The sequence below is a fragment of the Salvia splendens genome, chromosome 16 (genome assembly GCF_004379255.2).
Source record: "Salvia splendens isolate huo1 chromosome 16, SspV2, whole genome shotgun sequence".
NCBI lineage: Eukaryota > Viridiplantae > Streptophyta > Magnoliopsida > Lamiales > Lamiaceae > Salvia > Salvia splendens.
The window spans coordinates 7,860,075-7,884,743 of record NC_056047.1 but is presented as its reverse complement, the minus strand read 5'-3'; the positions used below and the strand labels follow the sequence as shown (position 1 = coordinate 7,884,743).

General features: G+C 37.5%; 3 protein-coding genes and 1 non-coding gene across 4 annotated transcripts; 3 read left to right on the top strand and 1 right to left on the bottom strand.

The window, feature by feature from the left end:
• Positions 1 to 6,049: 6,049 nt before the first annotated feature.
• LOC121770745 (ELMO domain-containing protein A-like) lies at positions 6,050 to 9,876 on the top strand. Its single transcript, XM_042167513.1, has 9 exons — positions 6,050 to 6,300; positions 8,318 to 8,427; positions 8,516 to 8,584; positions 8,701 to 8,816; positions 8,905 to 8,959; positions 9,088 to 9,208; positions 9,287 to 9,334; positions 9,411 to 9,505; positions 9,577 to 9,876. Exons 1-9 carry the CDS (start codon positions 6,201 to 6,203, stop codon positions 9,673 to 9,675), a joined length of 813 nt encoding a protein of 270 aa, XP_042023447.1. The 5' UTR covers positions 6,050 to 6,200; the 3' UTR covers positions 9,676 to 9,876.
• Positions 9,877 to 15,096: 5,220 nt separating this feature from the next.
• Positions 15,097 to 15,203, bottom strand: LOC121773091. The gene has a single exon (XR_006044664.1). It is a non-coding gene; the product is annotated as a small nucleolar RNA R71 (small nucleolar RNA).
• Positions 15,204 to 15,474: 271 nt separating this feature from the next.
• Positions 15,475 to 16,950, top strand: LOC121770125. The gene has a single exon (XM_042166918.1). It carries the CDS (start codon positions 15,475 to 15,477, stop codon positions 16,948 to 16,950), a length of 1,476 nt encoding a protein of 491 aa, XP_042022852.1.
• A 2,533-nt stretch (positions 16,951 to 19,483) lies between these two features.
• Positions 19,484 to 21,655, top strand: LOC121772482 (REF/SRPP-like protein At1g67360). The gene is made up of 3 exons (XM_042169611.1): positions 19,484 to 19,664; positions 19,745 to 19,981; positions 21,028 to 21,655. The coding sequence occupies exons 1-3, from the start codon at positions 19,650 to 19,652 to the stop codon at positions 21,475 to 21,477; spliced, it is 702 nt and encodes a 233-aa protein (XP_042025545.1). The 5' UTR covers positions 19,484 to 19,649; the 3' UTR covers positions 21,478 to 21,655.
• Positions 21,656 to 24,669: the final 3,014 nt, after the last annotated feature.

Below are 24,669 nucleotides of genomic sequence, written 5' to 3'. Positions count from 1 at the left end.
ACGGATGTTGGTTTTGTTCGATTATTGACTGTGATACAAAGATACACTAATCGGACGTAATACAACCTAATGAAGAATGGAGAAATTAAACGGAAATAAATTGAATTGAAATTACAAAGAAGAATTCGAAACAATAAACCGTAAAGATGTAAGCAGAATCAAGAAGTCATCTTTCCGCAAAACGAGATACGCTCCTGTAGTGCTCTCAGATTGGCGTGTCGTCCCCAAAGATAAAGCGGCTTCGTCTTGTTCGTTGCAGCACCGCAAACAGAACAAGCTCCGACGAACTAGATGGTAGCGAGGGTAGAGTTTCGACGGAAGACTATGCAAAGAGAGGGATAGAGCTATGCAAATGATATGATTGGTTTGCAAAATGTTGCCCATTTTCTAAGCAAACACATATCAGCACGCCATATACACATTGCTGCATTTCTAATAGGGGCAATTTGATCTTCCAAAGCAATCAATGCATCTCGAACACATTGATTGCTTTGGAAGATCAAATTGCCCCTATTAGAAATGCAGCAATGTGTATATGGCGTGCTGATACGTGTTTGCTTAGAAAATGGGTAACATTTTGCAAGAAAAAATGGTTGATCCTAAGGTAAATTGTACTTGAAGATCATTAAAATATATTCCCCATTTGATAAATATCTTATTGGTGAAAAGTGGGTATCTTTGAGGCAGATGGTACTGGAACACAAATTTATAAATGGAATCTGGATGATACTTCAAGATCATATATAAATTTGTGTTCCAGTACCATTTGCCCCAAAGATATCCACTTTTTCACCAATAAGATATATATCAAATGGGGAATATATTTTAATGATACATTACAATTACAAATAAAAAAACATGAAATGGGGGGGAAAAAATTGAAAAGGGCTTGAGCTCAACTTAAACTTTCGAAGTTAAACTTTTCAAATTTAAGTTGAGGTGCCTACGTATCCACAATTTTATTGAGGAATCAAAGCCCACGTAGTTCTCTTACCTTGCTTACCTTTTTGGTCGGCTGTGCTCGCCGTTCACCGCCCCCCGTCGACTCATTGCTAATGTTGAGTGCTCTCGCTTCTGACCTCGTCATCGCCATCGGAAGAAAATTCTTCACCATCACTCTCTACACGGAAGTCGAAATCCGGCTCTTGTGCTCTCATGTCCGCCTTTGCCCAATCGTCAAGTAACATAGTGGCTTCCATGTTCTTGGCGGAGAGATTGCTCCTTCTGTCGTCTAGGACACAACCGCCGACACTAAAAGCTTGTTCAACGGCGACGGTGGAAGCGGGAACGGCGAATATCTCCTTAGCCATGATGGAGAGTATCGGAAACTCTTTGCCATGTGTTCCCCACCAATTAAGGACGTCAATTTGTTGAGTAGGAGGACCTGCATCTTGAAAAATAGAGCGCGATTCCAAATATATATCTAATTCACTAGTCGCTCTAGTCCTATTGGTTGTAGTACCGTATAGATCTTGCAATTGTGATACTACGTCGGGATCAATCATGATATTGGTAAAATCCCCTCCACCAAAATCAAATGTAGACGGACTAGGAGGAGCACGTACCTGGTGAGCGGTGTTATACCGCATTTCATATTCCGCGTAGAGAGAACGAAGTGCACTATCTAACCTTAGTTTGATTTCATCAACATCCGGAATACTTAGTTCGAAGCATTCTCCTCTTGTCAAGCCCATTTCGCGGAGTTGAGAAAAATCCAAAGCGTGCAAACAACCATAGTACATGTCTAAAATTTTATAAACACCATGCAACTTCCACTTTGGATCCAAGCATTTTGCAATCAAAAACACATTTGGAATACGTGAAAAATATTTTAACCATTTTTCAACCATGTAAAACAAAATAGCCTTCAACTCAATGAATTGAGTATTTTTCACACAAGTTTTAAAACCAATTGCCACATACATGTAATGCTCCAAAACGCGCACAGAAGTAGGATAATAAACTCCGGATAACTCAACAGTGGCATTTTTGAAAGCGCGGAATAATCGAAATAAATCCATGCTGTGGTCCCAACAAGCGGGTATCAAAATCAAATCAGAAGGAACATGAGGACAACTTCTAAAAAAATCACATAAATACTCAATGTGGTTCAAAGTCGACTCCAACATATCATATGTCGAGTTCCAACGAGTTGAAACATCCAAACGAAAGTTGGTGTACCTGCATTGCTTACCATGACAATATCTCTTCCAAGCTCTACCAATAGGAGCTTTGTTATGAATCAACTTCACAGCAGTTCTAATAGGATCAACATACTTTTGCCACAAATCGATCGCATCTTGAACACACAAATTCAAAATATGGGCAATACATCGCACATGAAAATATTTACCATCAATAACAGGAGAACATGCACTGATTAGTTCATCTATGCTAGCAGTGTTAGCGCTAGCATTGTCAAAACCAATAGAAAAAATTTTATTGATCAATTGAAATTCATTCAAAACTTGAATGATCAATTGAGCAATTGCTTGTGCAGTGTGTGGTGCGGGAAATTCCCGAAATGCAATCAAACGTTTGTTTAAAGTCCAACTGTGATCAACGAAATGCACAGTGATGCCCATATACGAATTTTTACAAAAACAATCAGTCCACACATCAGAACAAATAGAAACTTTATGCCCTAAGTTAATAATAAACGTACCTAATTGCGCCTTCTTTTCCATGCATTGTCGAACAACGGCTCGCGTCATTGAAGTTCGACTCAATTTTCTTGCAGCGGCATTATAAACTTGCCGCATACTCGACTCAAAAGCATCGTTATCAAAAGCATTGAATGGAAGATGTTTCATAACGGCAAATCTAGACATCACATTAAGAGCATTTTTGTGATCATATTTCAAAAGAGTATTGCTACACGTACCTGATGTTTGGGATGAACCCGTCCCACTACCGGTCCCGACTCCATGTTGAAAGTTGAGTTGAGTTTGGGTTGGAGCGATACCAAACTCGACCGGATGCGCTTTCTCCATGTGACGGGTAAATGTACCGTATCCTCCACCCCTTCGGAATGTGTATACGTTTTCGCAATAGTTGCAATACACATTATAAGTGTTAGGATCGTTACTATCTTGTACCTTCTTGAAGTGTTTCACCATGATGTTGGAGGTTAAAGACCTGTCAGCTGGTCTAGGAGGTTGAGGAGGACGAGGTTGTCCACGACCACGCCGACTCCTTGGTGGTGGTGGGGGGTGGCATTTCTTGAACCTCTTCTACCTCCTCCCCCTCCTCCTCGTCGTCATCATCATCATCGTCTTCATCAACATTCACAGGGGTTGGACTTTGTTGGGAATAGGCACCGCGACCGGGAGCACCACTACCGGTACCAACATAAGCATCGCCTTGGTATTGAGAGCGAGAGAGAGCAATAACATGTGCCACATCTTGCTCTTCTCGAGCCTACAAAATAATATTTGTATTGTAAATACAAAATAAAATTATGAACAATAATGAAATGAAATTCAAAATTAATTAAATTAGTAGATAATAAATATTAACCTGCCACTCATCCATGTTCATTTGAGAAATTTCATCAATAACGGATCTCCGAGATTGCCTCTTGGCCTTTCCCTTTCCCTTATCAACACGACCTTCTCGGGATGAAGACATATTGCTATGTAGAAGTAGAAATGTAGAAATATGGAATAATATTTTTTTTGTTTTAGCAATTGAGAAAGGAAGACAACTTATAGATAGAACTACGGGAACAAGTATAAGTGTATAACAATGCGTAATAAGAGTAGCACTTGCGTAATTAAATGGAAGCACAATAGCACAAATGAGAAATTGGAGACAAAGAGAGAGAATTGGGAGATTGAAGAGAGAAACTCTTATTAACACAAGAGTGGGGTGAATGTAAATGAGGATAGAGGGGGGTATTTATAGATAAAAATGGGGGGGAAAATGGAAGAATTTCGAATTTGAAATTTGAAAAAAAAAAAATTCAATTTTTGGCAAAAACCGGTGGTTTTTGGCGGAAAACCGCCGGTTTTCCGGCCAAAACCGCCGGTTCCCGGGCCGGAACCGCCGGTTCAGTCAACGAAACCGTCTGCAAAAGCTGCGTCATGTCGCCTCGTTTCTCGCGCCGCATCCGGAAGCCCTGAACCGGCGGTTAACCGCCGGTTTTCACGGTTAACGGCCGGTTAACCGCCGGAACCGGCCGGTTTTTCAGCTGAAAAGCTGCCGCCGGTTCCCCCATCAAAATGCCTCGAAATTAGCGCCCGAACCGGCGGTTCGGCCGGTTAACCACCGGTTCCAAACCGTCCGGAACCGCCGGTTCGGTCACGGTTCCGGTTCGAAATATCTTGAACCGGAACCGGACCGCAACCCGAATTCCGACGGTTCCGGTTCGGAAAAAAGTCCACGGTTCCGGTTCGGAACCGGAACCGGCGGTTCCGGTTCGGCGGTTAACCGCCGGAACCGGAACCGGTGGGCATGTTTATCTCTACCAATGTGAGATAATTAACACTTTTAATTAATCCCTTGGTTTTATTTCATAGCTCCTTCATAGCTCACAATTGTGACAAACTTTAATTCATAATTTCTCACTCATCGGGAATCGGTTTAGAGAAAATGAATATAACCACAATCATGAATCATCTACTCCGAAAGTAGATCGTCGTTATTACATTTAATTTTATAAAATTAAATGTCTCGTCACATTTATTATTGATCAAAGTCCATTGACCAAACACGATTCACAACAAATGCTCTTATGGAGAAAAGACGTGTCACAAAATATTTATATATTTAAATTTAAAAACAAAAGTAAGTATAATGTTTATTTAGAATTAGTGGAAACTGGTTATATAAAAACATTTGTGATCTATCTACTACCTAGAATCAATAGATTATTTATTATCTTGTAAAATTATTTACTCAAATGTCATCGCGTCACATTGTGGCTGTAGAGCATAAATTTAATTGACATCTTCAATTGTTAGAAAATTGATTGTCATCTAAAAGTATTTGAGCACTATCTAAAATCATTAATTTACTAGACATTATCTTCTAGAATTAATTATTGAAGTGTTCTCATGTGACTGGCTATATTGTGGCTGCAAAGCATTAATGTGCTGATAAAGCAAGACTTATATCTATATTTATCCAATTACTCCATTACATATCTCCATCACCACAAAGCAAGACTCATATCTATTTTATCCAATTAATCAATTACATATCTCCATTCTTACATAAGCCAAGTCCTGACTATTGAGATTTAAATATAGTGTTAGGTGGGGGCTAGTTGGCTAACAAATTGAGAATGGAGCCGGGCCGGGCCGGGCCATGTGAGAGGACTGATGAGTGAAGCTGGAGTGTTTTGTCTCCTTCCAAACACACTTTCTTTAACTTAATAATTTGTGTTTGTAAATTCCCAGACAACAACAATTGACATGTTTTCTTTTACTCCATTGAAGACTTGCAAAACAAAAATGTATCTTGTTCCATTTAATGTCAATAATTTATTTATAATTCAATATTCAGCATGGCATCACATGGAGACTGAAAATTTTTAAAAGAGATAAAAATGCATTATTTATTATGTATTGGACTTTTGATAATTCTATTTCTAATCACTGAAGTCATAAATTGAGAATTTTAAGTGGCCCATTTTCTTATCTGGCGCCCATTGCAAACATGATAATACTTTTTTATTTACTAGTACTTTTGAAATATTGAATAAGACAATAACTACAACTATTAACCAATCAAGTGGAATCAGATGTATTACTATTCAAATATCTATGAGAATTTATTCAAAATGATTCGATTATATCTAATTTCTTTTATGAGAATATGCATATCATTTCAGAATTTACTGAAAAAACGGCGAAGAAACCAAATAATTAGGTAATCAATTTAAAGAAAGCAAATAGTAAAAACCTCCAATCAATCAATCTCATCAAAATCAGGATACACGAGTCAATTGCGTTGATGGTGGAGGGTAATTTCGTCCTTAAATAATCTGACAAAGGGAGGAAAAAATTAAAATAAGGAATAAATAATGATTTTATCCCCTTCGACAGAGCACAGTGACGCCACCGGCTTAGGTATAATCGGTCTGAGACTACAAAGAGCAAAAATGACAACCAAAACGACACCGCATTATCTCTCTTAACTCAATGCACTCACTCTCCTTGTATCCAATTTCACTGGATTAGTTGCAGAAGCTGAAGATGAGCGACGAGAGGATTTCCGGCGGCTGCGTTGCGGTTCGCAGCTTCACGCATTCATCGTCTTTCTCTAAGTGCACGCTTTCACACTCGTCGATTCCTGGTAATTCGCTTTTTTCACAAAGTTTTTGATGAATCAATCTGATTTTGTGAGCAATTAGTTGGCAAATAGTTTTCAAATCTGCATCTTAATTCTTTCCAAAAACTACTTTAAAAAAAATAATTGTATTGATCATGATTTTTGTCACAATAAAAAGTTTCTAAGTTTGCAGAGTTTTGAAAATGGTCAAGCATAAATATTTTCTATTCATTTTGTTTTGTTTTGTTTTATTTCGAAAAAACTCCTTTCTGTCGTTACTTTTTGGTAATTAGGGGATGTTTTATATTGAAAGATTAGTAATAATATGCTATTGCTCTTGTTTTATTCTTTACTGATATAAGCAAATTTGGAATCGTTTCTACATGTATCGATTACGAGTTTTATGAAGCGAATGTTAGGCAAATGCAGGGTCTTCTTAGGTTGAGATTTTTTAGGAGAATTGAGATGCATTTTCAGCCACTCATTCTCAATATTTTCAAAATGTCAACTGCAAGTAGATTATGTCAACTTGGGGTATTATCATCAATGACATGCACATCAAATGTCAATAGTCTGCATATCAAATGTCAACAACTTATAGTTGACATTATATGTGTATAGTTGACATGTAGTCGACATTATATGTGTGTAGTTCACATGAATTGTATATGTAGTTGGAAAAAAAATTAATTTTTTTTAAAAAAGTATTTATTGAATAAAATGTACTATGAAATTACCATTCTGCTCTTTCATAATTAATTAAACTAAAAATATTTTCTATGTGACAAATTCTGGACCACCCATTTAATAAAAATGAGTGGCTGATAATGTATCTCAATTCTCAATTAGGCTAAAAAATCTTAATCGATCAGAGCTCGACAAATGTATGTATCTTAAAAAGCCCAAGTTATTGATGTCTTTTCAAAAGCGTAACATGTTTCAACTTTTGAGGAATGAATACGAAATTTGAAAAATTTTAATTTAGATAAATTTACATAAATTGTACACACATAATACCTCTTAATATTTAGTTTTATTTCTAGGATATAATTTCATGACTGATTTATTTTTAGTATATAATTTTGGAAAAAAATTTAACATATCACTTTAGGAAACAAATTATGAATTAACATTAGTACAATATATATTAACACACTACATAATTAAATTACTATATTTAATCATTAAATTATTTTTATAACTGATATAATACTATACCGTGGTGTTCGGTTTCCTAGATAAAATAATACCAAGATATAATCTATGATTGAGTTGTGAGATTATTTTAGTCATGGGGGGTTAGGTATGACTAATTATCCCATGATTGTCCATTTAGGATTGAGTTGTGAGATTAATCTCATAAACCAAACACACTACAAATTTAATCCAGGATACAATCTAGCAAACCGAACACCCCTTACATATTTTATTTGATAACTTTTTAGTTTAATATTCTATTTTTCTTTCTCATTCATTTTATTCTTCTATAGCTTATTTTCCTTTTGTATTATTAAGCATTATCTTTTCCTTAATTAACATGGAGGGTGATTAAAAAATTCTAGTAAAATAGATAAATTCTACTTAATTAAAGAAATTATGAAAATCACAAAATTATCCTAATAGTATACTATATACAATTTTGAAAATTTATCACTACCCTCTATTTTTACCCTTGAAAATATTCCACTCATATTTGAAGAAAAAACTTGTACAACTAGTTATGTCTTAAATAGTTTTCTATACGCTATTTTATTGCTTTGTAGAATGAAATGGATATTGTATAAGGAAAGAATCAACTACAGATAATTATTTTCATTTAATTGAATTGATTTTTTCTTTCCTTTCCTAGCATACATTTTATAGAGTATATTGAGAACTTAATGGGATTTGCAAAATGAAGTTTAGCTATCAGATTCTATTATGAATCACAAAAGCAACATAAAATTGTGAGAAGTACATGTCCTTATAAGGAAAAGAAGAAGGCAATGCATATGTTAGTCAAAATCTGATTTAAGGATAACAATGCATTGCACTGGTGCAGATTATGCAGCTTGTGGCACAACAGCATGGAGAGGGAAAAACCTCACTTGTGTTTGCTTCAAGCGAAAGGGAAGCCAGACGCGGATTTGCCTAAATTTGACACCCTTACAGGTAAGGCCATTGCTCCATACTCGAAATCTACGTGCTGTAGCTTTTGTTTTCGCATTACTTTATCTCTTTGCTGCCTTAAATTGGGCAGGAAGAGAGGCTAAAACGGTTGAGACACCGAACTAAAGTTCAGTTTGATGCTTCGAGAATAGAACATCAGGTGTGAAAGCATTCTGAAAAGTGCCTACTCATTCTACTGGTACTTTTCACTTTTTGCAACCGGATTCAAAATGGGGAAACTAGCTTATTCTAGGAAGTTTTGTACTCGAATTTCAGGAAGCACTGAGGGCGTTATGGTCTGCTACGTACCCTGGCGTGGAGCTGCAGAGTTTGAAATCTGACCAGTGGAAGGAAATGGGATGGCAGGGAAATGATCCATCTACAGACTTCAGGTTTTGATATCATTGTTGATGATGTATCTTTCTTCGCAACTCACTCACTCAACGCTTTCGTACATACTCATTTCTTGTTCTGTTTCAGAGGGGCAGGTTTTATTTCATTGGAGAACTTGCTGTTTTTTGCCAAGACTTTTTCGGTAACATACTATTTGTTCTCTTCCTTGTTCTTGTCCACGTCGAGCCTGATCCATTCTCTCCAATTTCTTGAAAAACTTCATAAATGCAAAAAAAAAATACTAGTAACAACTTGTTTTTTATGTTTCAGCTTTCATTTCAGAGTCTATTGAGGAAGCAGACAGGCAAAAGGGCAATGTGGGAGTATCCATTTGCTGTTGCTGGTGTCAACATTACATTCATGATCTTGCAAATGCTCGACCTCGATGCTAGTAAGTCCACTTTCTGAGTTTTTCAGACCGACTATCTTCCGTCTCTAGGCTGGCTAATGTAACCTCAATATTATGCAGTAAAACCACGAACTCCTATCAGGGCCGTTTTTCTTCAGATGTTGTCCGGTGAGCCTACCTCTTATCACCATCGTCTTCATCGCACTTTCTTGATGGAGTCGACTAACAACTTGGTGTTTTGCAGAGAACGAGTGGGCTTTCGACCTCCTATACTGCGTGGCTTTCATGGTTATGGACAAGCTGTGGCTGGACAAACACGCGACATACATGGAATTCAATGTAAGCAAAACCTCCTAACTGGCCTCGTTGCCATCTCCTTTCGGACAGTGCCTCACAATGGCCTTAAACAGGATATTCTAAGATCGACGAGGTCTCAGCTAGAAAGGGAATTTGTAATGGATGATGTGTTGCTGATTGAAGACATGCCATCCTACAACCTCTTGCGTTGATCACATCACACTTCCCCTAACCTTTCATGATTCTGACCATCTTAATGTAAATGTATACAGTATACCAGATATTTCCCATAAATTATTTCAGCTATTTGATACCAACTAAACTAGCTATACTTGTTCAATGCTCGAGGCCCTCTGTCTGTAAATAGTGTTTGGATTTACAGCTGTCGAATCATGATTCATGTATTTGAGTTATCTTTGGTTATGGTCCTAATGGATCAGTGAAACTCTCTTCTTAGTTTGCGTATGTTTTTTATGTTAGCAACTTTAATGATTTAAGCTAAGAACTCTGATATATTTTGAAAAACCTAAGAAAGCGTAGGCTCCTTAGAGCATCCACTACGCGTCCCGCGCGGGGCTCGCGTTCCGTCCCGGAGGGACGGTTCCGCCGCGGGACGCGTTGCAACGTTCGTCCCGTCCCGTAGCCTGTCCCCAGCCCGTCCCGTAGCCCGTATCCGCGAGACAAGGGACGCGCCGGCCCGTCACGCGCCCGGGCGACGTGGCGCGCCCCCGATGCATGCGTGACGCCCACTCGCTGGCCCGCGAGTGGGCGTCGTAACGGATGACGCAATAAATCATTTTTTTTAAAAAAATCGAATTAAAAAAAAAATACTTTTTATTTATAAAAATCGTTTTTATATTTAAAAACAATTTTTACAAATAATTAAATACAAGAAATTCGTAATAGCCCACATATATTTGATGGGCTTGCGAATTTATGAAACTCATTCTTGGTTGCTTCTCTTTTATAGAGACAACCTTGAATATTTTATGTTCCACTTTCGATGTGGGACAAAATCATTCATGGTTGCTTCTCTTTTATAGAGACAGCCTTGAATGTTTTATGTTCCACTTTCGATGTGGGACAAAGTCATTCATGGTTGCTTCTCTTTTATAGAGACAACCTTGAATGTTTTATGTTTCACTTTCGATGTGGGATAAAATCATTCTTGGTTGTTCTTCTTTTATAGAGACACCCTTGAATGTTTTATGTTTCACTTTCGATGTGGGACAAAGTCATTCTTGGTTGCTTCTCTTTTATAGAGACAACCTTGAATGTTTTATGTTTCACTTTCGATGTGGGATAAAATCATTCTTGGTTGTTCTTCTTTTATAGAGACATCCTTGAATGTTTTATGTTTCACTTTCGATGTGGGACAAAGTCATTCTTGGTTGCTTCTCTTTTATAGAGACAACCTTGAATGTTTTATGTTTCACTTTCGATGTGGGACAAAGTCATTCTTGGTTGTTCTTCTTTTATAGCGACATCCTTGAATGAACCAAGAATGATTTTGTCTCACATCGAAAGTGAAACATAAAACATTCAAGGATGTCCGTATAAAATTGTATTTTAAATTATGTCATTTTTATTTTTTTAAGATTTTAAATATGTTTTTTTTTTTAAATTTTAAGTTGTATTTTTATTTTATGCTGTAATGTTGTTTTAATTTTAATGAATTGTGTTTGTTTAAATTGAATTGGGTTGGAAAAAAAATAAAAAATGAAATTAAATGAATAGTAATTAAGGGACGGAATAAGGGACGGTTAAGGGACGGAGCGTTGCAGGTTCCGTCCCTTAGTTAAGGGATGGAGGAAAAAAGGACAGTGGGGCCCTCAAATAGTGGTCAAATAGTAGTTAAGGGACGGTTTAAGGGACGATATAGAGACAGCGTAGTGGATAGCCTTATAGTCATAAATACAAAGTGTCACCCAAACATATTTGTACTACCTTCCTATAATAGAGTACTCACTTTAACTTCGTTCATATTTTATGAAATACTATAACAAAAGTGAATCAAATTTTTTATAAAAAATGGATCCTAATTTCATATACTTCCTCCGTTTCCTAAAAATATAAACTTTAGAACCGGCACGAGGTTAATGTAAAAATTACTAGTAAATAAAAAAAGATAGGAGAAAAAATAAGTAAAGTAAGAAAGAAAAGTAGAAGAAATAGTACTCCCTTAATTTCATAGTAGTTGAGTCATTTTGTCATTTTAGTACGTTCCATAATAGTGGAGTCAAAAGTCAATGGATTTCTTTTCACTTATTTTACTATCTCTTACTTTATTCTTTCTTCATTTCTCTCCTCTTTCTCTTTTCATACTTTATCCTTTATTTACTTAACTCACTTAATACATTTTTTCTTAAATCGCATGCTGAAAAAAAATGTTGTCACTTGTCACTATTATTGAACTGTGTGAATAAAATTAGTATTAGTGGATAATGGGGGGTCCACTTTCTAAAAAATTAGAGTTTTTATTTGGAAACGGACAAAAAAAAGAATTTCTATTTTAAAAAAATAAATATAATAATAATTTTATACTTCATATTAAAATATAAATAAAATAAAATTAATAGAAAGTGAATTTTATTAACAAAGAGTAATCTATCTTAATCTAAAGTGCAAGTTGGGTGAAAAGACCTTAATATCCTTTTTTGGAGGGAAAATAGAAAGATGGAGTGTCTTCTATCAAAAAACAATTTTTGAAGGCAAAAACAATTGGACAAATAATGGTCTAATAAAATGCTAGCTTCTTGAAGAAGTTTTAAAACACATTTAAATAGAGCAATACCATTAATTAATTTTTTTAATTAAGTTATTAAATTTATATATTAATTAGCCTTATATTTGGGTTCAAAATATAATAGAGAATTTAATTTATCTTCCATTCATTTAAGTTAAAATTTAGATTTAATCCTTTATTGCAATACTTTTTCTCCGAATTAATTCACGAGCTAAACGAAAATACAAATATGTAATGATTACAATTTTCATCCTATATTTACTCAATTAAAGTTTTTAATTCTTATATTTTAATTCACCTCTAATTAATTAAATAATACTACTAAATTTATAGATTAAATTACGGAATAAAATGAAATTATATATATTTAAAATTAAATATAACTTTTAAAGATTGTATAACTTCTTAATATAAAGAGTAGTGTAAATTGTCACATTATTCAAAACAAACAAGATGCATAAAATATTATCGTTATTTTAAGTGATAATTTACTTTTTATATGTGTTTGTGGCGGGAAGCAAGAAATTTATTCTTTTCAATACAAAAAATTCACTTAGTCTTTCGACATGTATATCAAGTTATGCTATAGTATGAAATTAAATGGAATAAATAAATAGTCAACTAAAGTGTGATTATTGGATAATAAAATTTTCTATCTTGACTTCTCAAAGAAGTTTTAAATTTATATGATATTTGATGCGAAGCATATTTCCTATTCTTTACCCCGGTTTTTATGTTAATTGTAGCTCACCAAGTCGTGCTTTGAGTGTAGTTTCGGGTGTTAGAAGCTGGAAGTTCGTCGAAAATGCATAGCTGAGATTCCAGAGAGTTCGCCCGGTCGGGCGTTTTGAAGTTGCTAAACGCCCGGTCGGGCGTTTCCATTTGTGCATGCGGAGTCCAGAAAGTTCGCCCGGTCGGGCGTGCTGATTTCAACTAAACGCCCGGTCGGGCGTTTCCCGCGAAGCCACGCAGCAGCCTTTCGCCCGGTCGGGCGATTCCCTCTTCTAATATCGCCCGATCGGGCGTTCGGAATGTCAAGCAGTTTTCAGCAGTTTCAATCGACGGTTGAGTATAAAAAAACAAGCGAAAAAGACACACGAGACGAGAGACAGAAAAAGACAGAGGGAGAAAAGAGGAGAGGAAGAAGAGGGTGAAGGCATTCCGGCCATTATTCCGACCATCCATTCCCGAATCCCGACTCCACTCGACGAGAGCATCACATCTATGGTTTTATTTCTACATTCTACTATGTGTGTAGGCTAGGCTCTCTTCGTTGCTCCGAGTTGTAATCTAGGCTTGTGCATTTGTTTTAACACCTTGAATCGTATGTTTGATACCAACAATGTGTTTGATAATTAAAATGCTACGTTTTTGGCTAATGATGTAGTGTTGTTAAATCTTAACTATCGTCTCTTTAACATAGCTTAGGATTGATCGTTTGTTGGTATGCTATCGTTTTAGAACTGTTCAGAGGATAAATTAATAGTGGATTAGGTAAGTAATTATAGTAGACGACATTTGTTCCCGCGCTTCTGCAGGAATTAAATGTCGTTGAAAGCTGGTTCATGGAACAAGTGTTCAGCTGACTGTGAACTATACGTCGTAGACATGTTCAGTGCACGCGATTAGGTTGATAATTTTAATCCCGTCATATGGTTCGTTGTAATGGTGTGTAACAACGCAAGCTTAGAGAACAACTTGGAGTGACTTGTCTTTCACGTGTTAAAAACCTCACTTTAGTGGCTTAAGTTAGTTAACCTTCTCAAAATCAAAACAAAATCTTTACATGCTTTGTGTAGTCTTTTTAAGTGTAAGCAATCTCGCCTCCCTGTGGATCGACACTTGAAATACTACTACGATACTGTATTCTTGCAGTAGTGTAGTATTATTAGAGTTTAAATAATTGAACTTGATAATCTTTATACATTGTTTGGGAACTCTAAAATATCGCATCAAGTTTTGGCGCTGTTGCCGGGGAGGCAATAGCTTGTTTATGCTTAATTGTTTTAGTTTTTATTTTGTTTTGTTTGATTTTTCTTTTTGAGTTTTTTAGGTACATTGTTCGTGTTCTACGGTGTGATAGTCATCTACCACATCCGGACTTGAAGACGAAGGAGTGTATTATTTTAGGTAATATTTAGCTAACTCTTAGTTTAGGTAGTTTAGTTTTCACTTAAGCACACACGTTTCAGAGTACTTACCCCGGAGTTGTCGAGAGGTCTCGCTCTCGGTAATAGGAATTATTTTGTGCTTGTGCTTGGTGTATTTTCTGTTGTGTAGGTTGAATTAATAAATTTTAAAACTAAAAAAAAAGAGGAAGTCGTGAATGCACACGAGATCTCAGGGTACACCACCTTTCGAATTACTCTGTTATCAAAGAAGGAAAGGGTCAGGAAGTTCAGCCGGGTTTGAAATTCAACAAGATTCGCCGAGTCCAATCAGAGATAACCCATTGTTTGAGAGTAGTGACAGTGATCTAGAAGCTGAGTCGATGGCCGACAATAATAACAACAACGCTGTCCCACCACCTGGAGGAAGGTTCGGTGACACTCTTAGGTCGGGAGTCGACTTTCTAGGAGAATTCGCATACGCGAATGATAACGTGAACATTCCTCCTCATTACATTAGCTTGGTGAATGGGGGAAATCTCTTCCATGGGCGAGACGATGAGGATCCGATGAGCCACCTCAACGCGTTCTATGAATTGACGAACTCTCATCGACCCCCGAATGTGGACCATCATCAGATTAAGATGGCCTTATTCCCTTTCTCACTGAGGGATAAAGCACGGGTGTGGTATGATTCTATTCCGGGATACAACATAGCCACATTCCAAGAGTTGAAGATGTTGTTCCTCTTGGAATATAACTCTCCGATGAAGATTGAGAAGTTGAGAGATGAGATCACTACCTTCTGACAGAAATATGATGAGTCTTTTGCGGAAGCGTGGAAGAGGTTCAATGAATTGCTAAGGAAATGCCCAAGTCATGGACTAGCTCCGGGGCATGACCTTTTAAAATTCTACAAAGGTCTCAACAATGAGGGCACGGGACTAGTCACTGCAGGCTCAAACGGGAACTTGGATGATTTGACGCATGATGAGGTGAGAGCCTAGTTCCAAAGGTTGGCCAACAATCAAAGGAATTGGCATAATCCAAGAAGAGCGGCTGAGAAGGTATGAGATACGTTTGGTGCTACCAAAGATGCGGAAAGAGTGACAGCCATTGAGGCTCAATTGGCGGACATTAGTACCCAGATGTCTTCAATGACGAAAGCAGTGAAATCTCTTCAACTAACTCCTCAACCTCAAGCAGTGACCGTTATGAAGTGTGGGTTGTGTCAAGGTGGACATCACACTGATCAATGTCCAAGTCTTCAAGGGCCACCAGTGGAGGACGTGAACTACATTGGTAACCATCATCAAGGTTTCAACCAAAGCAACCAATACAACAATCAGCAGAATTGGAGGCCTCAACAAGCAACCTGGAATCAAGCTGGTCCTAGCAACACTTCGGGGACTCAATGGAGGTACAACACTCAACCTCCGGGTTATGAGAAGAAGCCATCAGTCGAGGATCAATTGGGACAGATTCTCTCGTTTATGACTAAGAGTCAAAAGGAGAATGACTACTTCAAAGAAAAGACCGTGGAAAAATTTGGGCAGTTAGAAGCTACAATGAGGAATCTTGAGACTCAAATTGGGCAGATTGCTACAGCATCTCACACAAGAATTCCTAATGCTATCCCGAGTGATACGGTGCCCAATCCTAAAGGTTTTGAACAGTGCAAGGCAGTTAAGTTAAGAAGTGGAAAGGATCTTGAGTCTCCAATCATGCTAGATGCACAAAATGGCTCGAACATCTTGCACGCAGGGGCGGACAAGTTGTTTGGCTCACAAACCTCGCACGCAGGGACGGACGAGGGGATTGAGTGGGCTACTACCGAAGCTAGGGAAGGTCAACAAGAAAAAGAAGAGTCAACCATGAGTGATATCCACAAGATGAATCCACTAAGTCCGGCAATGGACCCGAAGTGTCCATTTAATTTTCCAGATTTTATCCCGCCACCACCTTTCCCAGTCGAGAATAAGAAGAAGGGTAGGAAAATAATTCAAGAGAAAGGACTCGATTGGATGATGAACATTATCAGGAAAGTTAATGTAGATGTGTCCCTGGTGGATTTGTTCCTACACTTTCCTAAATTCTCCAAGTTTTTTAAGGATCTTATTGCGAAAAAGGAGAAGATACAATACGATGGTGTGGTGATATTGAGCGCATTTTGCTCACAATTTGTGAAGGGAAAGATGCCGGCAAAGAGAAGAGACCCTGGAAGCTGTGTGATCCCATGTGAGATGGGAGATAAGAAGTTCCCAAAGTGCCTACTTGATCAAGGCTCGGGAATATCATTGATGGCTCTGAAAATCGCACGGTCAATCGGTCTAGAAGCGAGGATTGAACCAATCGACATTGACCTACAATTGGCGGATCATTCAATTGTGAAACCAAAAGGTATCATCGAGGATGTCTTGGTGAAGGTTGATAGATTTGTACTCCCGGTTGACTTCATTGTCCTAGAGATGGAAGAGGACAAGGATATGCCTATCCTATTTGGTAGGCCATTTTTAGCAACCGGTGATGTTGTGATAGAGACCAAGACAAATACGGTCATGTTTCGAGTAGATGGAGAGAATGTGGTGATCAAGCAAGAGAAGGCGGGGAAGCGCCTATTGGAGCCTGGATAGAGGTAGACAAGGATGAAGAAGGTCGAGCCAACGACTATAAACAAAGGCGCTGATTGGGAGGCAACCCAAGTTTTTTTTGTTTTTATTTTTGATTTCATATGTTGGAGGTTTTGTTTGCTCAATTCTTTCCTCTAACATTTATTTTGAATTGAGTGTTTCTTTTTGTAGTTTTTGTTCTTTTTGTAGGAGCAACTGGGAGTTAGGATTGGAGCTTAGGAGGAAGCACACCTGCAAAGGATTTTTACACCCACCCTCCCACCCGAATGCACTATGGACGTCATGCCAAGTTTGGGGGAGTTTCCTTTCCCTTTACTTTATTTGTCTTCTTTGCATGCATTGAGGACAATGATGCATTCAAGTTTGGGGGGGTTATGAATGATTTGTGATGTATGTTTTTGGGTGTTTTGCGTGATAAAGATGTTTTGAATCTATGTAGTTGACGGGTGCATGCTTTATCTTCGGCTTTCTGGTTAGGAAATCTTACTTAATTTTACTTGAACTTTGAAGCTTAGGATGAATGGAATGGGTGCATGAATTTAATTGAAAGAGCATGTTGTGATTACAACCGATTTCTTGAGTTGAGGAGAGTATGAAAATCACATGACTTGTGGAAATTATCTTGGATTGATTTACTTTATCGAGTGAAGTGCTTGCGTTCGTTTGTGTTAACGATATGGGAGGATAAGGCACTAGGATGAACTCCATGGCCAAATGATCACATGCCTAGTCCATCGAATGATCCCCTAGAAGCCACCTTGAGCTTAATTTCTTATTCTTTGTGTAAACACTTAGCCAAACACTTAGCCACTGAAATAAGCCTAATTTTAGCCTCATCGATAGACCTTGCTACTATTTGGGTGCTAAATACAAGTTGAGCTTTGTGGTTTGAGTTTGAGTGTGGGTGGTGAATTGTAAAGAGTAGACATATCTAGACTTGATGTAATGTGAAAAGAATGAAGTTCTTAGAAAGGAAAGAAAAAAGAAAAAAAGACGACCTCCAAATTTGCAAAAGTCGAGGTCTTTATAAAAAAAAAAGAAAGAAAGAAAGAAAAAGAAAAAGTTTGATGGAATAAAGATAGAGCTTCTATATTTGTTTGATGTAATCTTGTCTAGAATAGATCTCAAGTTTGGGGGGGGGTCGAGTTTGGTTGTAATATTTTGTTGTTTGTTCTTTGGAAGGAAGTTGTAGGAGGGAAGAATTTGACACTCAATTGTGTAGCCTTCGAGCTCACTATCCATATGTATCCTACCTCGTCCCTAGCCCCATTACAACCTTGAAATAAGACCTTGGACCTTATCGTTGATGCTTGTGGATGTTGTGTAAAGAACTTGGTAAAGTTAAAGAAGTTCGATTTGAAATCTGTGAGTCTATGTGGTTAGTATTGCTTGATGAGTCAATGATGACGGTTTGAGTTGTTTGATCGTATGTTTGGACTTACTTTGAAGTGCATCTTGACTTGAAGTTTTAAGGGGATGAGTGATTGTTCTTGAGAGTGGGAAATCTTGATTGGAAAGTTTGGGGGTTCAGATTTTGGCACTCACGTCCCTACATGATTCTTTGTGATGAAAATTTCTTTGCGGGGTAGACTTGTGTTGAGTTTTTGTGCTGAAAATAAACCTCGCTCGGGGCGAGCAAGTGTTCAAGTTTGGGGGTATTAAGGCTGCTGCGTGGCTTCGCGGGAAACGCCCGACCAGGCGTTTAGTTGAAATCAGCACGCCCGACCGGGCGAACTTTCTGGACTCCGCATGCACAAATGGAAACGCCCGACCGGGCGTTTAGCAACTTCAAAACGCCCGACCGGGCGAACTCTCTGGAATCTCAGCTATGCATTTTCGACGAACTTCCAGCTTCTAACACCCGAAACTACACTCAAAGCACGACTTGGTGAGCTACAATTAACATAAAAACCGGGGTAAAGAATAGGAAATATGCTTCGCATCAATATAAATCATTCATATATTTAATGTGGATATATTTAATATTCTATATATTTTTTTTCAAATTAATTTTGTTAAATTAAGCTATTATATTTATATATTAATTTACATTTTATTTGGATTAATGACTTGCATAACACTGATAATAAACATCTTTACTCACACATATTTTCTTTATTTGTATATCTTATTATAATTAACTCATACTCTTTGATCATTAGTCACACTTCTTCTTTTAGTCATTAATTTTATTGTTTATACTTCATTCGTTTAGAGTGAGACAAGATAATTACAATTATATTTTTTTAAATCTCCATATTGCCTTGAATTCTTATTATTTTTATATATTTATTATATTTTGTATTTAATATTTGAAATTTTTATGTGCCGTGCATAGTACGGATGTTAATACTAGTAAAATAATAAACTGATAAATATATAGAATAAATATTAAGTAAATCTTAAATGGACCAATAAATGGGAGATGGGGGAGTCGGTAAGTTCGAGAAAGTTCGTCGCAAAAGCTAGAAGTTAGAGCAACGAAGATCATTCCCAAAGCATCTCATTATTAAATTGTAACGACTTGCTACATATGAACCCCCACGTGTCACCACGTGCACCATCAATTCACCCAATTGTCGATCCCTTCCCACACCCTCCTTCTTAAACCCCATTTCTCTCCCTGGATTCTAACGTCAATTCATTACCTATCAATTTCTTCTGCAAACAAAAACCTAGTAATCAATTTCTTCACCAACGACATGGCTACGGCCGAGGTAATTGCAGCTGATCTGCTTTCGATTTATGTTTTGATCTTACTTTTTGTGTGATTCCTTTTCTTTCCCCCCTTTTGTAGGTTGAGATTGAGGTTGAGAGGAGTGATGTGCAGCTGAAGCGTCTCGGATTCGTTAGGTATCTTGCGATCAACGCCGCTGTTGTGGTGACGAATCTCTACGGATACGCCAAGGAGAACTCCGGTCCCCTGAAATCCACCGTCTGGAAGGTCGAGAGCACCGTCACCGCCGTCGTTGGACCCGTTTTCGACAGATTCAAAGGCGTTCCTGCTCATATCCTCGTTTTCCTCGACAATAAGGTAAAATCTTCGGTGTGTTACGATTTCTTTTTAAATTAGGGTTTTTGAACTTCGGATCCATGTTTATGCTTTGCTTAGAGGTAAATTACTCATTAATTTCAACTCATCATTGTATAATTGGGAGATATTATTTTCTGTTTTGAGAGATCATACACCCCCATATCTATTGGCTTATCTTAGTTTAGCTCATTGAGCAGCAGCTTAGTCAGTTCTGTTTGAGTATTACTTTCACTTCTCAATACTCTCACTGGTTTCTTCTCAATACTTAGTCCGTCAGTGTTGACAATTGAAGCTAAAAATATAACATATAACTGTCCCACATCGGTGTCAAGAGAAAACTGAAACTAGTATATAAGTCTCATGGGCCCTCCTCCTATCACCAATTGGTTTTAGGATGGAACCTATGGATTTCTATCATGGTATCAGAGCGGGTCGCCGACTGTGGGTCATATTTAACTGACCCAGCAGTATATCTGGGCTGAAACTGAAAAAAAATGACTGACCCAGCAATATAACTGGGCTGAAAATTTGGGCCAAGTGGTCCAACCGATCGAAAAAAATTGGGCCGATTGTCCAATTGATTAGAAAAAAGTCCAACCCCTCCAAGCTTCACCTTGAAGGGTTTGAGGGAGGGTGTTGACAATTGAAGCTAAAAATATAACAAATGACTGACCCAGCAGTATAACTGGGCTGAAAATTTGGGCCAAGTGGTCCAACCGATCGAAAAAAATTGGGCCGATTGTCCAATTGATTAGAAAAAAGTCCAACCCCTCCAAGCTTCACCTTGAAGGGTTTGAGGGAGGGTGTTGACAATTGAAGCTAAAAATATAACATATAACTGTCCCACATCGGTGTCAAGAGAAAACTGAAACTAGTATATAAGTCTCATGGGCCCTCCTCCTATCACCACATCGGTGTCAAGAGAAAACTGAAACTAGTATATAAGTCTCATGGGCCCTCCTCCTATCACCAATTGGTTTTAGGATGGAACCCATGGATTTCTATCAGTCAGTTCTGTTTGAGTATTACTTTTTTTGTTGGTGTAGGTTGATGAAGCAAGCTTGAAATTTGGAGAATGTGCTCCGGCTGCAGCAAAGGTCGCGGCCATAAAGGCTCAGTCGATAGCAAAGGAAGCATCTCGGATCGTGCTAGAGCTCGTTGAGGAAGCTAAAGTAGAGGGTCCAGTTGCAGCCATTTCCCATGCTGGCAAGATTTCAAAGGATGTTGCAGTGAGCGGATTGGCCATGGCGTGGTACAAGGCCAACCAGTTCCCGGCCCTGCACGGAGTCTTGGAGATAGCTGTCCCGACAGCCACACATTGGTCGGAGAAGTACAACAGCATTGTCAAAGACTTGGGCTCCAAAGGGCACACTGTTTTCAGTTATGTCCCGCTGGTCCCCATCGAGGAAATGGAGAAGGCGTATAAGCAGGTTGAGGCGGCGGCCAATAAGAAGACTGACTCTGGCAGCTCGAGTGACTCGGAGGAGGAGGAGTAGATTTAGGGTTGTTCAAGTGTGTGATGAGTAGGTTTTCAGACTTTGTTTGCCTCTGTAAATAACTCCTGGACCAACTTGTTAGCTTGATTATCATCCTTCTTTGTCTTGTACATTTGGCTCATGCTAAAGCTGTACTAGAATCCCTCTATTTGAAGATGGTGTCGTCGGTTTATATTAACTCTTTTTGCGTTGGGTTGGACTCTCTACTCGGTCAAAATCAATACTTCATGCTTTTTTTTATCACATATATTATATTATATTATATACAAAAAACAGCTCAAAATAAATTGTATTGAAAGCGTGATCAATTTTGAACTTAAAACCATCAAAGCTTTGTTGAAATACAGATTTTTTAGTTTTAACAATTTGTCGAAGCTTGTGAGCGTAATTTTGAGGCTTTGAGCAAACTGAGTGTTTAACTTTTGTCTCTGCAATTTATTACAACGAACAAGCTGAAGAAAATCAGTTCGAATCTAACAGCACACTGCCAGTGAACACCAAATACAATCATTGTCTTCAACAGAGGTCACCCCGCATCTGTATAACTGAATGCCCTTCTTATCCCCTGCAAGAAGAGAGATATAATTATCCGGTGTAGCAAATCTAACAATGCAGAGTTCTAGTTACATTCCAGCATATGTAATGTCGGGACTAGAAAGATAAGTATAACGTTAATAGCTTAGATGACGCAGCTCCTTACACAAATCCTCACATGATTAACTAGCAAATCGATAATAGACAAATTGATGCAGAGGTTAGGCAGTAGCTCTACATAGTGTACGTGTTAATCATGGACATGCATATTATCCAAATGGCTTGGGAAACAGCTTAAAGAGTTGGACAAAGAAGAGATAAACTTGGCCTAAACTGAATATAAGGCACATATTGCAGCGGCAATGCATACCTTACACACATGCAAGAGAGAACCCATACATAACACATTATTTTATCAAACTCTAAAACCTGGGTATGAGGTATTGACTTATGAGACTATTCAGATTCAGAACATAGCAGTTCTAGTGAACAGTTGCTCACTTTTGAAACTATACGATTCCAGGTGATAATCCAGAATTGGGTCTCAATGTCATTTATTAGAAGTGGACAATAGTGGTTATACCAGATGATAATGTATGAACACAAGAACCCCTGTTCCTAACGAGACTGAGACAAAAGGCGTTAAACCAAAGATTTGCAGCCAAATACATGATACATTGTCAAAGGATAGAACGAGATAGCTGCAAAAGAAAAAATCGAAGAGTGTTGCTAAACTGTAATCAACCGGTGTTCTTGATTTTAAGAGCAGGGATGCATAAATCTGTTTGTCCTATGGGGAGTGTAAAGATACCCCGATGTACACTCTCACACACACACCATTTGCATTTTAAGAGTTAATCTTGAACAAGCAGAAATCCTCTATAGCCTGTGTGACCAGATAATTATCTTTAACTTGGGGAAACTTATCTCACCCATTTAATGTCTCATAGAGTACATAAACTCAGAAACCTATGTATTTTACTCCTAAAGTGCCACAAATACAAACTATATGAACACACAAAGTCACAGACAATGTCAGTGTTGAATTTTGTAATAAAGTTACATAGGAAAGTTCGAGGAGCTCACCAATTATTTGGAGTATTCCTCAATGACTTCATCGTATGGATCACGGCGGCCTTGGACATTGCTAATCTGCTCATCCCAGAAGATCTGAGCGTTGTGGCGCTCAAATGTCCAGAAGCCATAGGGGCGCAGGGGCAAGCGATGCATCTCTATGGTCTTCTTGCACTGCTCCTTCCGTTCGTACAATCTCTCCCTGGCTTTCCTGTCTCTCTCGTTTGGATCCTCCATCAATCGCAACACCAAATTCTCCGCAAATTCCATTATGAATCCCATCTGCAACCAATTGATCAAACTTATGGATGCTATAACGCGACTATGCGAATACTTTATCGAATTCAGGTTCATCAAAATCAATTTGAAAATCAATATGAAAATCAATATCTATGTAAGGAGAAGGGACGAGCTTAGTTCAGCACACATTTTGACATTCTCGTGTCTATGACCATTTTCATTTAGACTAAAATTGAGCACGAGCTGAAATCACAATAAAAAAACCCTAGATTTTGAATCATAAATCACGTTAACTGAAGAAATTAAGAGAGGGAGATTAAATTATAGCTCAAGTAACGTGAGAAAATTCGAAATCTGCAACATTAAAACAGAGAAAACATGAAGCTTGTGAATGATTTACCCTGAAGCTGGAACAGTCGAGAGGAGATTGATCTACAAGAGGAAAAACGAAAACGGGGAAAAATGTCTTAAACTTATGGTCAGACTAATGGGCTTTCTCTAACGTTCATTAAGCCCATACAATTATTTAAAACTAAGCCCACATTCCAAATACCCATTAACATTTTTTTAGAAAATACTCTAAAAATAACTACACTCAACTCCTCTTCCTACAAGAAAAAGCACTCCTTAATAAAACTTCAATCTTGAATTCGAAGATATGATTTGGTTTCATTTATGTTTCTTGTGTTCCTAATTTTTTATTTTCAATAAATACTCACATAAGTATTATTATCAACATGGAGACAAAATATTTTCATATTAAATAAATTGTACATTTCCGCGTACATAAGTAAGTCTTAATAAGGTCAAGGGAATTTAATAAGTGAATGACAAAAAGGAGATTTATAACATGGTTTTAATGATAATGATGGGAATGGGGAATCAAAGAGAAGAAAAAATAAAATAAAGAGCTAAGCATCAACTATTTGGGCCAGGGAAACATAAAATGCCCACTATTTTGAAAATATTTGGCCTTACTCTATATTAGCTTTAGTTATGCAAGTTATAATATTTCTAGAGAGAGGGAGAGAGGTTGGTATACCAAAGCTTACTATTTGTTAGTTTTTTTTCTTTATATGCATAAAGATGCACCGACGATAGCTAATCACAAATTAAGATCAATTATATATAGGAATTAGACCGCCGAACAAATTAGTGGGTATAAGCATCCATAATTAAATAAATTAAGAAATTTTCAAAAATTATAGTACTTGAAATGCAAACATGCATCCAAAGATGTGATGAGTACATTTTTTCATGAAAGCTACTTAATTAATAAAGAATCATCCGAAATAAAACTGATAAGTTATCTACCAAGTAAATATAATTAGATGCAAATAAATT